At 40.4% G+C, this 13681-nt stretch overlaps 1 protein-coding gene across 1 annotated transcript in view; it reads right to left on the bottom strand.

Moving 5' to 3' along the window:
• Positions 1–13681, bottom strand: part of SPTLC3 (serine palmitoyltransferase long chain base subunit 3) — a 115285-nt gene that overhangs the window by 41131 nt on the left and 60473 nt on the right. Inside the window, exons 7-8 of the mRNA XM_038751639.1 lie at positions 8418–8523; positions 2253–2472 (exon numbers count right to left, since the gene is read on the bottom strand). Coding sequence (XP_038607567.1) covers positions 2253–2472; positions 8418–8523 — 326 coding nt within the window. The remainder of the gene's footprint in view (positions 1–2252; positions 2473–8417; positions 8524–13681) is intronic.

Genomic DNA, 13681 nt, shown 5'->3' with positions numbered 1-13681 from the left:
CCAAGGATGGAAATTGTGACATCTACTAACTTTGGCAATGTTTCACATTTCAAGGATCTGTTTGCTTAAGTTTATTCAGGTGCATTAGGTACAGGAAACAAAAGTTATTCTTGGTCAAAATACTTTGTGCTGCTAAAGTAATCACAAAACCACAAGTCTTACAAGCAATGTGTCCTAAATAAAGGTTCCCTCCCCTCCCCTGCGCTCACCCGACCTTCACCATCTGAGAGACAGGGTGATTCTGTTTCTCTAACATTTCACAAAAAGGGAGCACTGGGGATTTTATGAAAGTTTACATATTTAATTTTTAATCCTCAGGCAGAGCACAGCTCATTAATCTTCACAGCCCACTTCTGAGAATTCACCAAGTTTAAGTTGATAAAGCATTTGTATGCTATGGAAAGAAGGAATGCTATAGGGCTAGAGGTAATCAGTATTGAATCCACAATCAGTGCTACATTCTGAGTGCTTACTGTGTATAGAATACTGTACTAAGCCCTTGGGAAGGTACAGTATGTTAGTAGGTAGAGAGGACAGGTGTGGGAGTCAGAGGCTATAGGTACTAATCCCAGCTCAGTCACTTTCATTCATTCAATCGCATTTATTGAGCACTTACTGTGTGCAGAGCACTGCACTAAGCATTTGCTGTGTGACCTTCAGCAAGTCACTCAACTTCTCTGAACCTCAGCTTCATCATCTGCAAAATGAGGATTCAATATTTGTTCTCCCTATGACTTGGACTGTGAGCCTAAATTGGGACCTGATTATTTTGTGTCTACCCCAGCACTTAGTGCAGTGCTTGACACATGGGTGGTTGAGAAATACTATGATCATTATTATTATTATTAGACATGATACCTGCCCTCCCAAGGAGCTATAGTCTATTGAAGGAGCCTACAGCTAGTGTTGCTTTTTGAGGGTGAAATCACCTCAGAGATTATTCCTTTTAGAGAACAACCACTTCACAGCCTTGCTAGTGACCAACATGAAATCTTTATGCTAATGTTTCAGATTCCAGAATCACTTTCATCTGCATGCTATGGAGTGTTTAATTCTTTGGGGCTGTGCCTATCATGCTCAATTGCAGAGAGAGATTTATGAATCTGGAACAGTTCATACAGTGCTATCTGTACTTCTCTGACTTAAAGATATGTAATCCTTTACCATTTCTGACTATGGCTGCCACTGACACAAAACAGCAGCTTGAGATGAGAGGACTTTCAAAAGAAAGAAATTCAGCCGAAATATAATAAAATCCATCAGATAAAAAAAATATATGGCAGCATTTACTTCACTGGGCTATTTGAAGGAATTAACAAATACTCAGAAGAGGAAAAGCATTAGATGTCCCAGCCGGTAATGACACAGGAAAATAGGTATTCATCATGAGGATGAAAATGTATCTGACATAGAGTGAAATTAGACTTGACCCTCAGGGCAGTCATGACAAATACTGACTGAAACCACTACTGGGCAATTCTAGTCAAACGACTCCTGATGAGAAGAAATAGAATTCTCAAGGAGACAACAGGGGTCGGGGCAAGGGCAAAAGTGTATTTAAATGTTAAAATGAACTGACAAGAGGCATACATTTTCAATGCATTAGCGACAATTCCCTGCTGGCCTCGGTATCTGAAATAGGAATGTCCCACGATGTGGAATCCTTTTCTCATGACTGCGCTCATTCAGGCAAAGGATAGCCCAAGGGCAAAATGGCAGACTGAGGGAATCATCTGAATCACTAGATCTCCCTTCAGTCACATCAAACCCAAACAGCTCAGGTACCAGTTGAATGCACCATGGGAAGCTGACCATAATCATGCAAAGGAGACTCTCTGGAGAGCATATATCAAGTGGGGCCTTCTGGCTGCAGAAGGGGATTCCCTGGAGAGTCCGAAAAGCAGAACACACGCATTGCCAAAAGATCTCTTCCCAATTCCTAGAGAGATTCCACCAGGCCAAACATCACTGGCCAATTAAATACAAACTCGGGGAAGAATTTACTTTGTATGAACTTTCTTAGAATTATTTTTTTTGAAATTCCACCAAAGGTAATTCTTATTTCAAAGGATGCCATTTTGATGATTAAATAATCACTATTAGTACTACCAACAATAATGATAAAATGTCATTAATTATAGAGGTGGACAGTATGCAGACAGGTTCTAAACAGTACCTGAGTATAGGCACACATTCATTTCTCTCTCTAAATAAATAAATAAGGTTGTTACTATATGTGGCTCTATTTTTACCTGGCTCCCAGCTATGTAGCCTCCGGCTGCTCCAAAACTTTTGGTGAATGTGCCCATCAACACGTCAACATCACGAGGGTCCATCCCAAAGTACTCGACAACACCCCTCCCTGTTGGCCCAATGGCTCCGATACTATGGGCCTCATCCACGTAGAGGTAAGCATGGTATTTCTTCTTTAAGGCAACGATCTGAGGCAGACGAACAATGGAACCTTCCATGCTAGGTCACAAGAAGAAACGCTAATTAGTAACATGTATCCATCCAAGAATTCATATTTCCCTTCGGTCTTTGGACATACATAGACAAAACAGACTAAAAAAAGTATGGTAGAGAATTTCCATCTGTTTTTCAATAAAAGACAAAGTCCAGGTACTCAACTTGGAAATGGATTTCAGGTGGGGAAAATGATTCATTCATTCAATCATATCTATTGAGTGCTTACTGTGTGCAGAGCACTGTACTAAGTGCTTGGGAGAGATCAATACAACAATAAACGGTCACATTCCCTCCCCACAATGAGCTTACAGTCTAGAGGGTGGGAGACACGTTACTATAAATGAACATCAGATTGGATGCAGTCCCTGTCCCACGTGGGGCTCACAGTCTCAGTTCCCAGTTTACAAATGAGGTAACTGAAGCACAGAGAAGTTAAGCGATTTGCCCAGGGGCACACAGCAGACAAGTGGTGGAGTCAGGACCAGAACCAACATCCTTTTGACCCCAAGACCCATGCTGTTATTCACTAAGCCATACTATCAAGCCTCTGCATGACCCCTAGAAACATGAGGGAGCTAATTAAAACAATCTTAAATGACCTCATCTAGAGAAGTATATTATTAAAAATGAATTAACCCAATGTCATATTCACATAGTGCTATTCCCTGGAGTGCCTCGTCTTTAGATTTCTAATCCCTGAATAAGGCTCACATTTTTGAGATGAGTTGGGTAAAGTGCAAATACTGTATTGATTTTTTATGCCTTTTTTGCTCTAGAGTCAGTATTTGGGGCACAGATTTATTTTGTATGAGAAGCGAATAACAGTTTTCTCATCTTAAACGCAAGTGCAAATTGTTTTCTTACACTCATGGGGAATCATTTCTCAGTAGAGGATTAGAAAGCTCCTTAGGAAAATCCAAATTTTCAGATTAACTGTGGCTTTGTAGAAGACTTGTCCTTAGATTCAATTACTCTCAGTTTTTCAGAAAAACTGCACTGTACGCAACATGAGTAACACATTCATCATGCTTTAATTCAGTTCCAGAATTTCACTCATCTTTAAAATGTTACATGCTAGCAGAAGCCTGACATTTCACAAAGGCAAATGATTGATTTGGAAATGCATATGGTCAGGAAGCAAGTTCAGTGTTGGTAAGAATTTACAGAGGTCTGTTACAGTCATCCTTGGTCCAGGCAAGTCTAATTTCTGTCAGGACTATGCCCCAAATATGTTTGTATTCTTTTACAAAGATTAATGACTTCTTGATCTCTCTTCTGGAATTAATATAGGATATTTTAAAGTTGGTTGCTCTAGTTAGTACCTAACTTTCCCAACAATTTCAGTTACTTTTACTCAAATTATCTTTTCTGGCTCTAGCAAAAATTCAATTGATTCTTTTTCCAGTTTGACATCCAGTTCAGCTACTTTATGACATTAGTGTCTTTGTCACCTCAATAAATTTTGATGAAAAAGTTCATGGTGTCAGGAATAATAATGAAAAATGAGAGTGGAATTTTCATTTTTCTTTATGAATGGAAGGCTTTTTTAAAACCTGAATGGAAGGAAAACTGCTAAAATATATCTGCAAATGTTGTATATTTTAAGAGCTAATTTTACAGGGATGAAGAATTATTCTTGAACTGGCAACCTGAATAATTTCTTTATGAACTATACATGTAAAAGTACTACTTTAGAAAGTCTCGCCCTCTCTACCTTTCACCCTCCCACAAACGTAGTTGCCACCTGGAGATATTGGAAGAGTACTCCCATTCACCCAGCCTAGGTGGTGGAAAAAAAAATCTTCCTGTAAGGTCAAAATCATAATCAAAGGAAAGAGGTTAAGAGGGAAAAATGTTTCAGGCCAACTTAAAATGAAAGGGCTACTGTAATTCTTTTTTTTTCTCCTTTATTTGTTGAAATTGGAAAAAAAAATATGAATTACCATAATTAGGTACACTTAGTTTACCATATTTTCCTGGCTACAGAGGAAAACATTGGACATTTCAAGGACAGGTTATGGCCTTCTGGCTCTGTATTTATCTGGATGGGAAAGTCTTGGTATTTTGGCTGAATTTGGAGAAAATTTTAGCTACCTCCAATATGATAAACCTTACCATGAAACCAAGACTTTGGCTACATCACACTGAAAACCAAGTTACTTAAGAATCATCTTCATTACAGATCCAAATCATTCCTACAGATTTTTCCATTGAAAATTGATACAAAAATATCTGGGGTTTTTTTTCCCCAGCCCCTACCCCTGTTGTCTCAAACCCACTAGAAAATATAGCATTTTTGGTTTTTCTGGGAAAGCAAGCATGGAGATTAGTCATGAAAATTCCAGATATCCTAAGTATAGTTGGAAGATTCTGCAGCCTGGCATTGTGGATAGAGCTTGGGCCTGGAATTCAGAAGGTCATGGGCTCTAAACCTGGCTCTGTCACTTAATTGCTGTGTGGCCTTGGGCAAGTCACTTCACTTCTCTGGGCCTCATCTATAAAATGGGGATTGAGACTGTGAGCCCCACATGGGAAAGGGATTGTGTCCAACCCAATTTGCTTGTATCCACCCCAGGGCTTAGTACAGTTGCATGACACATAGTAAGCACTTAATAAGTAGCATAATTATTACTATTATTATTATCTGTTGGGTGACAGTCTTGGGATTGGTTCCCCAGTGAAGATTCAGAGCTGGTCATTCTGTCCCCATGATGTCACACTTTTAGGTCTGGGATCAGGAAGAACATATCTTGCTCAGAATATTAGCTACCCAAGGAAGCCCTGATCATCATTAATCTATAAAGATGGATCCTTTCTTGTTTAAATTCCAGTCCCACTTTAAAGTTGCCTCTAAACTGTGGCCAAGAAGACATTGACCAATGCCACTGGGGCTCCAGCTTTGGTTTCTACTGGTCCTCAATATACTTCTTCACCTTACCCTGACTTTATATGCATACCTCAGTCTCACTAGAGAAGAGATCTAAAATAGTGGTAGGTGAGAAGGAAAAGAGAAGAGGAAACAATTTTTAAAGCATTGGTCTTAATATTGTAATTTTAAATTTCTACTTTATGGTACCTCCCCTATGCTCTTAGTACGGTGCTCTGCTCACAGTGAGCACTCAATAAATATCATTGATTGACTGATTGATTTATCTGATCACAGACAACACAGTCTGTGTAAGCACATACAAATTTTATCTACATAAAATTCATTTGAAGAGAGCCAATGCAATTGTAGCTCTTCTACTTAGTTCTTAAACTCAGGTGACACCCTATACTTACCATAAGATTAAAGACTGAAAGAAGGAAAGATGGAAGGATGTGTGAGGTTCATGTAATCTTCATTGCCCTTGGGTTTGAAGTCCTTTATTTGGAAGGCGTCACCTACTATTCATGATAATAATGATGGCACTGTTCTAAGCACTGGGGGGATACATGGTGATCAGGTTGTCCCACGTGGGGCTCACAGTCTTAATCCCCATTTTACAGATGAGGTACCCGAGGCTCAGAGAAGTGAAATGACCTGTTCAAAGTCACACAGCTGACAAGTGGCGGAACGGGATTAGAACCCATGATTTCTGACTCCCAAGCCCGTGCTCTTTCCACCAAGACACGCTGCTTCTCTTGACGAAAGGGAAGAAGAGCTCGCTGATCTCAAATCAATCATTCAATCAATCAACGGTATTTATTGAACACTTACTGTGTACAGAACATGGTCTAAAGCATTTGGGATAGCACAATGCATTGGAATTGGTAAGAAAAGCAGCGTGGCTCAGTGGAAAGAGCATGGACTTTGGAGTCAGAGGTCATGGGTTCAAATTCCGCTCTGCCACTTGTCAGCTGTGTGATTTTAGGCAAATCACTTAACTTCTCTGGGTCTCAGTTACCTCATCTGTAAAATGGGGATGAAGCCTCCTGTGGGACAACCTGGTCACCTTGTAACCTCCCCAGAGCTTAGAACAGTGCTTTGCACATAGTAAGCGCTTAATAAATGTCATCATTATTATTTAAAAGACTCATGCCCTCAAAGAGCTCACAATTGAGTGGAATCTCCAGGAATCTGAACAGAAACTCTTTGCCAAAGGCGACCCAAGGCGATCAAGGATCGGCAATGCCTTGCTGTTAAGTTACCCCTAGCTGCATTAATGTTGTGGTTTTGTCAACTCCTCACTCTGACATAAGCCTCTGATGCTGATACTGTAGTAATGCTGAGGTGGTTTAAACACAAACAAAGCACAGCAGTTGTAGTGGTTTCTGTAGGCCGGGTAACTGACAAGACTATTTGACAGTACAACGTTGGTGGTCCACTTAATTTCACCCATGATCAAAGTGCTTAAAACTTAGCTTTCCTTTAGTTGTGCCAAGGGATGTTTATTTGCAGTTTGGTTCTGTTTATTCTGCTTAAAAGGAGATGTCCAGCCTGTTTTGGATCAGCTGATCAGCTTTTAAGCTGTTCCAATCCTGAATGACAGGTGTTTAGATAAGAGCCAGTTTGTTCTTTCTCCCTGGTTTCATAGTGTGCAGCAGCTGGCACAGATTAGGCAGAAGAAAGAATGATCCCTGAAGTTGTGGCAACATGGAGTCAACACAGCATTATTTCTTTTTCAAAAAAGAAAAGGAATAAAGAAAGGAGACAGCTTGGATTCACTGAATTGTTAATTATTCCAATGGGATCTCAAAGACTTTTTACTAGTACCAGCATCCAAAGTTGCCCCCCTAAAACATATTGATAAATCATGGTGGAATCCAGCTTTCTAATTCTCAAAAACAACTCTACTGTCTTCCGGTAGAATTTAAAACACCCACAGAAACAGCAAGCAAACTGCAATTACATTTTATAAAGCAAACTCAAGGAAATTATTTCTTATTTCTTATCCTCACTGGGAAAAGGAATGCGATCACAGTTAATGTTCTTTCTAATATTAGTTACTATTCACATGTATGATAATAAAGGTAAAAGGGCACATTTATATTGTTATAAGATAGAGCCCATCTGCAGTTTCTTCTTTGAAACTGATTCATGCTCAGGGAACATGTCTACCTACTCTATTATATTGTACTTTACCAAGCTCTTAGTTCAGCACACAGTAAGCACTCAATAAATACAACTAACCGATTGATTTTGTAGGATTTTTCATTTCATCTGGATATTTCATTTCATCTGGATATTCTCCTTTTTTTTGTAATTTCGTGGTAGGAAAAAAAATGCAGCTTCTTTATATTAGGGTTCAGTAGAACCCTTCAAAAATGCCCAGAGGACAAATTCTAACTCTCTGCATTACACTTTGGGATTTTTCTGAAAAAACAAACACCCCTCCCTGCCTGCAAAACAAAAAAAGAACCAACTATTGATTGATGAGCCTTATAGATTAAAAATGTTAATTATGTTGATCTGAAGCTGTTTTAGATTATAAAATCTTTCTAAGCCAAACTGGATGTTTTAGGTGTGCTGAGTGTGAACAGTAGCCATGTCTTCACAACCTTCTGGGAGGCCATCCTGGCTATTTAAGGAAAATCTTCCCACCCACTCTGAGGTGCTCAGTAAAAGTGGCTAATTTATGCCATTCTCAATCAACTGTATTTATTGAGTGCTTACTGTGTGCAGAACATTGTACTATACACTTGGGAGACTACAATATAACAGAGTTAGAAGACATGATCCCTGTCCACAATGATCTTACAGTCTAGTCTACAGCTCAGAGCCTGCAGGATTGCAGTGCCCTGAAGATGCCAAGATTTGCAGTGTAATTTTGGAGGCTATTCATAGGAGATTTAGCCTATTGCCTAGAGATTTCCAGCATTTTGGAGAGGTGAAGCTGGGCTGACTATAAGCTTCCACACTTGGACAGTTCTATATTCTCAATTTGGCTCCGGGCGCATGATCTTCTGTAGGTTCTTGGATGTACTCTGGCCCCAGAGTATAAAAGTATCTCTGATTATGTTCTTACCTGTAGATGCCTTCCACAAGGATGAGGATTTTTTTCCAGGCTCTGCGTCTTCGAGGCTGGCCATAGATTACAGCTTCTCTTAACATTTTCTCTAGGCTCTGCATATCTTTAAAAGACAACAAAATAGAATCAGTTACAGGTGGAGCTGAGTGATCTTTTTTAAAGCCCATGTATAGAAAGATCTTTTGACATATTAATGTCTGTCTACCTCCCTAGACTGCAATATCACTGTGGGTAAGGAATGTGTCTGCCAACTCTGTTGTATTCTCCAAGTTCTTAATATAGTGCTTTGCACATAGTAAGCACTCAAGAAATACATTGATTGGTTGATAAAGGACCTATTGATTAGGGACCATCAGTATGCAGAAACAATTTATTTCTTTGTAAATGCCACCATAAGATGAATAACAAAGTCTTGCACCAAAAGTGATCAATGATCTAAATGTGGTTGATTATCTGGTAAAATGTGACATGAGAATAACATGGAAACTTGCTGGTGTTTTTACAGAGATATGTGGCAAAACATGTCATTAAGGAGCACTATAGCACAATTTCATTGTATACATAGTTATTCCACAACACGTCTTCACTATGTGTTGGGAATTAGGGAATATTCTTCTGAAAATTTGTGTCTTTCTGGATAGAATCAATGGTATTTACTGAGCACTTACTATGTGCAGAGGACTGTACTAAGCATTCAGGAGAGTACACTACAAGAGATTTAGCAGACACATTTCCTGACTACAATGACCTTACAGTCTGGAGGATAAAAGGTAATTAGGTGTTGGAAGAAATGGGAGCAGGGAGGTGGGGGGCAGGGGTGTGTGTGTGTGTGTGTGTGTGTGTGTGTGTGTGTGTGTGTGTGTGTGTGTGTGTGTGTGTGTGTGTGTGTGTGTGTGTGTGTGTGTGTGTGTGTGTGTGTGTGTGTGTGTGTGTGTGTGTGTGTGTGTGTGTGTGTGTGTGTAGGCTGATCGAGGTGTGCAGAATATAACCCAGGGTTGGTCTTGAACATGATAGAACAGTCTCTTTTGGTTCAAAGATACTGCTGCCAGAGAGATGCCATCCATAGGTATAAATGTTTTAGACAGAGAATCTCTTGCCTATTCATTGTGTGCCCATGAAGATACAAGAGCACAATTTTTCCTTGCCATTAGGGTGAGCATTGCTCAGACATTAGTGGTTAAGAGGGGACAGTATCCTACCATCAGCACTTGAGCTGTGTTTGCAGTCGCGGTGATGGTTTTCCCTGAACCATCCACACTCTGTTGTCTGGTCTCCCTTGTGCCCAGTGGCATGCCCTGGGTGACTGCTGGCTGGGAGAATGGGTGCTACTTGGGGTCAGAGAACAGAATCTTTCTGAAACCTCATAGCAGCAGACACCACGCTGCCCTAACCCAATTTCGTGAGCCACTATTTAGTACAGGGCTTAAATTAGATTGGGGGAGAATAAATCCTCTATTATCAGCTCTCTCCCTCCAACCTTACCGTGCTAATCTCCTATTACAGCTCAACCTATGCACTTGGCTCCTCTAACACCACCTTACTCAATGTACCTCATTCTAATCTTCCTCACCACTGAGAACCTTGCCCTCGCCCTCCCTCTGGCCTGGAACTCCCTCCTCCCCACTTCATATTTCACAGACCACCACCCTTCCCACTTTCTAAGTCCTACTAAATCACATTTTCTCCAAAGAGGCCTTCCCTTAGCCCTCATTTCCCCTACTCACTCACTCTACCTCCACATCACCTATCCACCTTTTAAGCATTTAATATTCACCCCACCCTTAGCCTGATAGCACCTAGGCACATAGCCTTGTACCCGACCATTTATTTCCCCTTTCTGTAATTTATTTTAACATCTGTCTTCCCCTGTAGATTATAAACTCCTTGTGGGTAGGGATCTTATCAACCAACTCTTTTGTATTGAATTTTCTCAGGCACTTAGTAGAGTGCTCCGCTCACTGTAAGCAGTCAATAAGTACAACTGATAGGATGGTAAGGCCTGTCAAGTAAGATCCCTTCGGGAAATCAGATCTAATTCCTGTCCTTGAGGAGAACATGGAAAGGAGGCTAAGTTGGTCGGATCAAGGACGACTCACTCATTCTGCCCTCCACTCCAGTGTTCGTGAACTACTGAAATCTTGGAATGACTAGAAAAAGAGAAAAAGTGAAAGGAGAGAGTGCACCATTAATCAAGAAACACCAAAGTCTGTATAGTCATCTCCTGCAAGTTTTGAAACTGGAGTTCTTAGAGTCAAGAACTTTGTATTGTTTCAAAAGGCCCATGATGATGGGCGTTTGTGGAATTGTTTAGGCTATGAGTTATCAAAGATGAATTTAATACTGGAGGAAAGAAGCATCTGGTCATAATCTGCCACCAGGCATCACAGGTCACAGTAAAAATGGGCATAAAAGCAGACACCCACAGAGGATAAAACAGAAACACTGAAGCCAACTTTCATTATGATCAACACTGACAAACACCTTTAGAAGTTTATGTTTATTTGGTTTAACATTGGTTTAGGCAGTATGTCAGTTGTGGGTTGTTAAGCTAAAGATACCAGATGTCCCTGATTTCAGGGGACAATCCCTGATTCCTTCCTACAGATACATATTGTTCTCTTAAACTTCCCTAGTTATAGGGAACCAGTAGCAATAGGAATAGCACAGACCTCAGCCATTCTCATCTTCAAAGCTCTCTTAAAATCCCACTTCTAACAAGCCTTCCTGGGCTAGTTTTTGGTATACTGAATTTCATCAACCCTTCAGCCACCTCTTGGACTTAGTAGTTTATATATTTATGCCCACCATCAGCACACATGTTGATGAGAGAGAGGGAGAGAGAAAGAGAGAGAGAGAGAACAGCCAATTTTATTTGTTCTGATTCCCTTGCTTGAAAAGCATTTCTAAGTTGATCTTTCCCACTAGAGAGTAATGTCCTTGTGGGCAGAGGATGTTACTTGTGCTTCTGATGCACTTCCCAAGAACTTAATACAGAGCAGTATGTTCAATAATAATGATGGCATTTGTTTAGCACTTTTTATGTGCAAAGCACTGTTCTAAGTGCTGGGGCGATACAAGGTGATCAGGTTATCCCATGTAGGGCTCACAATCTTAATCCCCATTTTACAGATGAGGTAACTGAGGCACAGAGAAGTTAAGTGACTTGCCCAAAGTCACACAGCTGACAAGCGGTGGAGCCGGGATTAGAACCCATGACCTCTGATTCCCAAGCCTGTGCTCTTTCCACTGAGCCATGCTGCTTCCCAGTAGGCACTTAATAAATCCAATTATTATTACCACTAGAACTAGCCACTATAGATAAATATTTATTGAAACAAGGTCTCTGACTCATTAAGGGTTACCAATTTGAAGGGGTGGAGGAACAAACCCATTAAGGGTTATCAATTTGAAGGGGTGGAGGAGAAAAATACAGCAACAGCTATAGTAGGGAACAGATAGCATGATTAATTCAGCAAAAAACCTCCACCAATTCAACAACAATTAAGGAGTTGGGCTACTGTTGTATTTGCAATCCCTGGGAGAGAGGAGGGACAGGGAAAGAGAAGTTTGAGAGCTTTTCTGGTCTCACCTGCTGTAAGCCTGCCAATATTATGTGCACTTGAAGTCTTCAGAAATTCCTCCCAGCCTTCAGGTTTCGAGCAATCAATATCTTTGACAGCCCATTTTCATACACTAATGTGATAAACCCTGAACACTGAATTTCAATCCAATTGCAGTTGCCTATTTTAGCTTCTGAACTTGCAGGCAAGACCTCACATTGAATTTGTAAAATTATGGAAATAATATTCAAATGAGAGCATTCAGATTAAGAGAAAAGATCTTGGTAGCCTTGAGTTCGTTTTCACCGACTGAGAGGTATTGGGTTAGGGTTCATCTCATCACTTGCCCCAGGGGTCTAGTACTCACTTCAGTCATTCATTCATTCATTCAATCATATTTATTGAGCGCTTACTGTGTGCAGAGCACTGTACTAAGCGCTTGGGAAGTACAAGTTGGCAACATATACAGACAGTCCCTACCCAACAGTGGCCTCACAGTCTAGAATCTAGTCTTGGATCTTGAGAAGCAGTGTTGCCTAGTGGAAAGAACATAGGACTGGAAGTCTGAGATCTGCGTTCTAATCCTGCCTCTGCCACTTATTTTCGCTGTGTGACCTTGGGCAAGTCACTTCTCTGCAGTTCCCTCATCTGCAAAATGGGGATTCAATACCTATTCTCCCTTCTACTTAGACTACAAGCCCCATGTGGGACTTGAATATTTTGTATCTACTCCAGGGCTTAATACAGTACTTGACACATAGAAAGTGCTTGACAAATACCATTAAAAATACCACAATTATTATCAATTATTATCTTGGTGTTTGAATTATAGAAGTATATATAGTTATATATATATTTTATATATATAATTATAGAAGTATAGCATGGAATAGGATTCCTGCCCTTCATGAGAGAATGGGAAAGTGAAAGATGGAGAAACACAGAGAAAGATAGACTGTGTCTGTGTGTATAAAACAGAACAAGGGAATTCAAAGAATGTGTTGCTTTCTAGTCACATAACAACACTGAGGAAAAAGGCTAAGTAGCACAGGAGGGGCTTTGTTCCAGAGACTGCAAATTCCTTTGATTCTGCAGTTGGAGTCATCTCTAAATTGCTTCTGTGAGTTTAGCCAGGTCTCAGAAGCACCAGTTCTTTTGCAGCACCAAAAGGGGTACCGATGAAACCCACAAAAAGTTGGAACCGCTTTGGCTCAGGAGTCCCAAAGCCAAGAATGAGTTCTAAAGTTGTCGGGAAGTGGAGAAGGAGAGAAAGAGAGTGAAAATAATGGAGCTTCCACTCTTTAACTCTCCCCACCCCACCTTCTTCTGCTCTCAAGCTCTCTGGGCTCAGAGGAGATGGTTCAGTCCCTGGGAGAGGGGCTGGAATGCTGATATACCATTCTGACACCTAACCCGAGACAGCTTAAGTACAGAGCAGAGCTAATGTTGGGTGTGCATGCAACTAATGTAAGAGATTGCTACACATTTCTCGGCATGCAAAAAATTGAGTTTCTGTCCAATTGAAACATTTTATTATTATCATTATTGCTAATAATGATAATAATAAAAATAGTAATAATATTGGTATTTGTTAAGCGCTTCCTATGGGCCAGACATTGTACTAAACTCTGGGTTGGATACAAACAAATCAGGTTGGACGCAATCCCTATTCCACATGGGATTCACATTCTTAATCCCCAT

This window comes from Tachyglossus aculeatus, chromosome 9 (genome assembly GCF_015852505.1).
Source record: "Tachyglossus aculeatus isolate mTacAcu1 chromosome 9, mTacAcu1.pri, whole genome shotgun sequence".
Taxonomy (NCBI): domain Eukaryota; kingdom Metazoa; phylum Chordata; class Mammalia; order Monotremata; family Tachyglossidae; genus Tachyglossus; species Tachyglossus aculeatus.
This window is presented reverse-complemented; position numbering and strand designations above follow the sequence as displayed.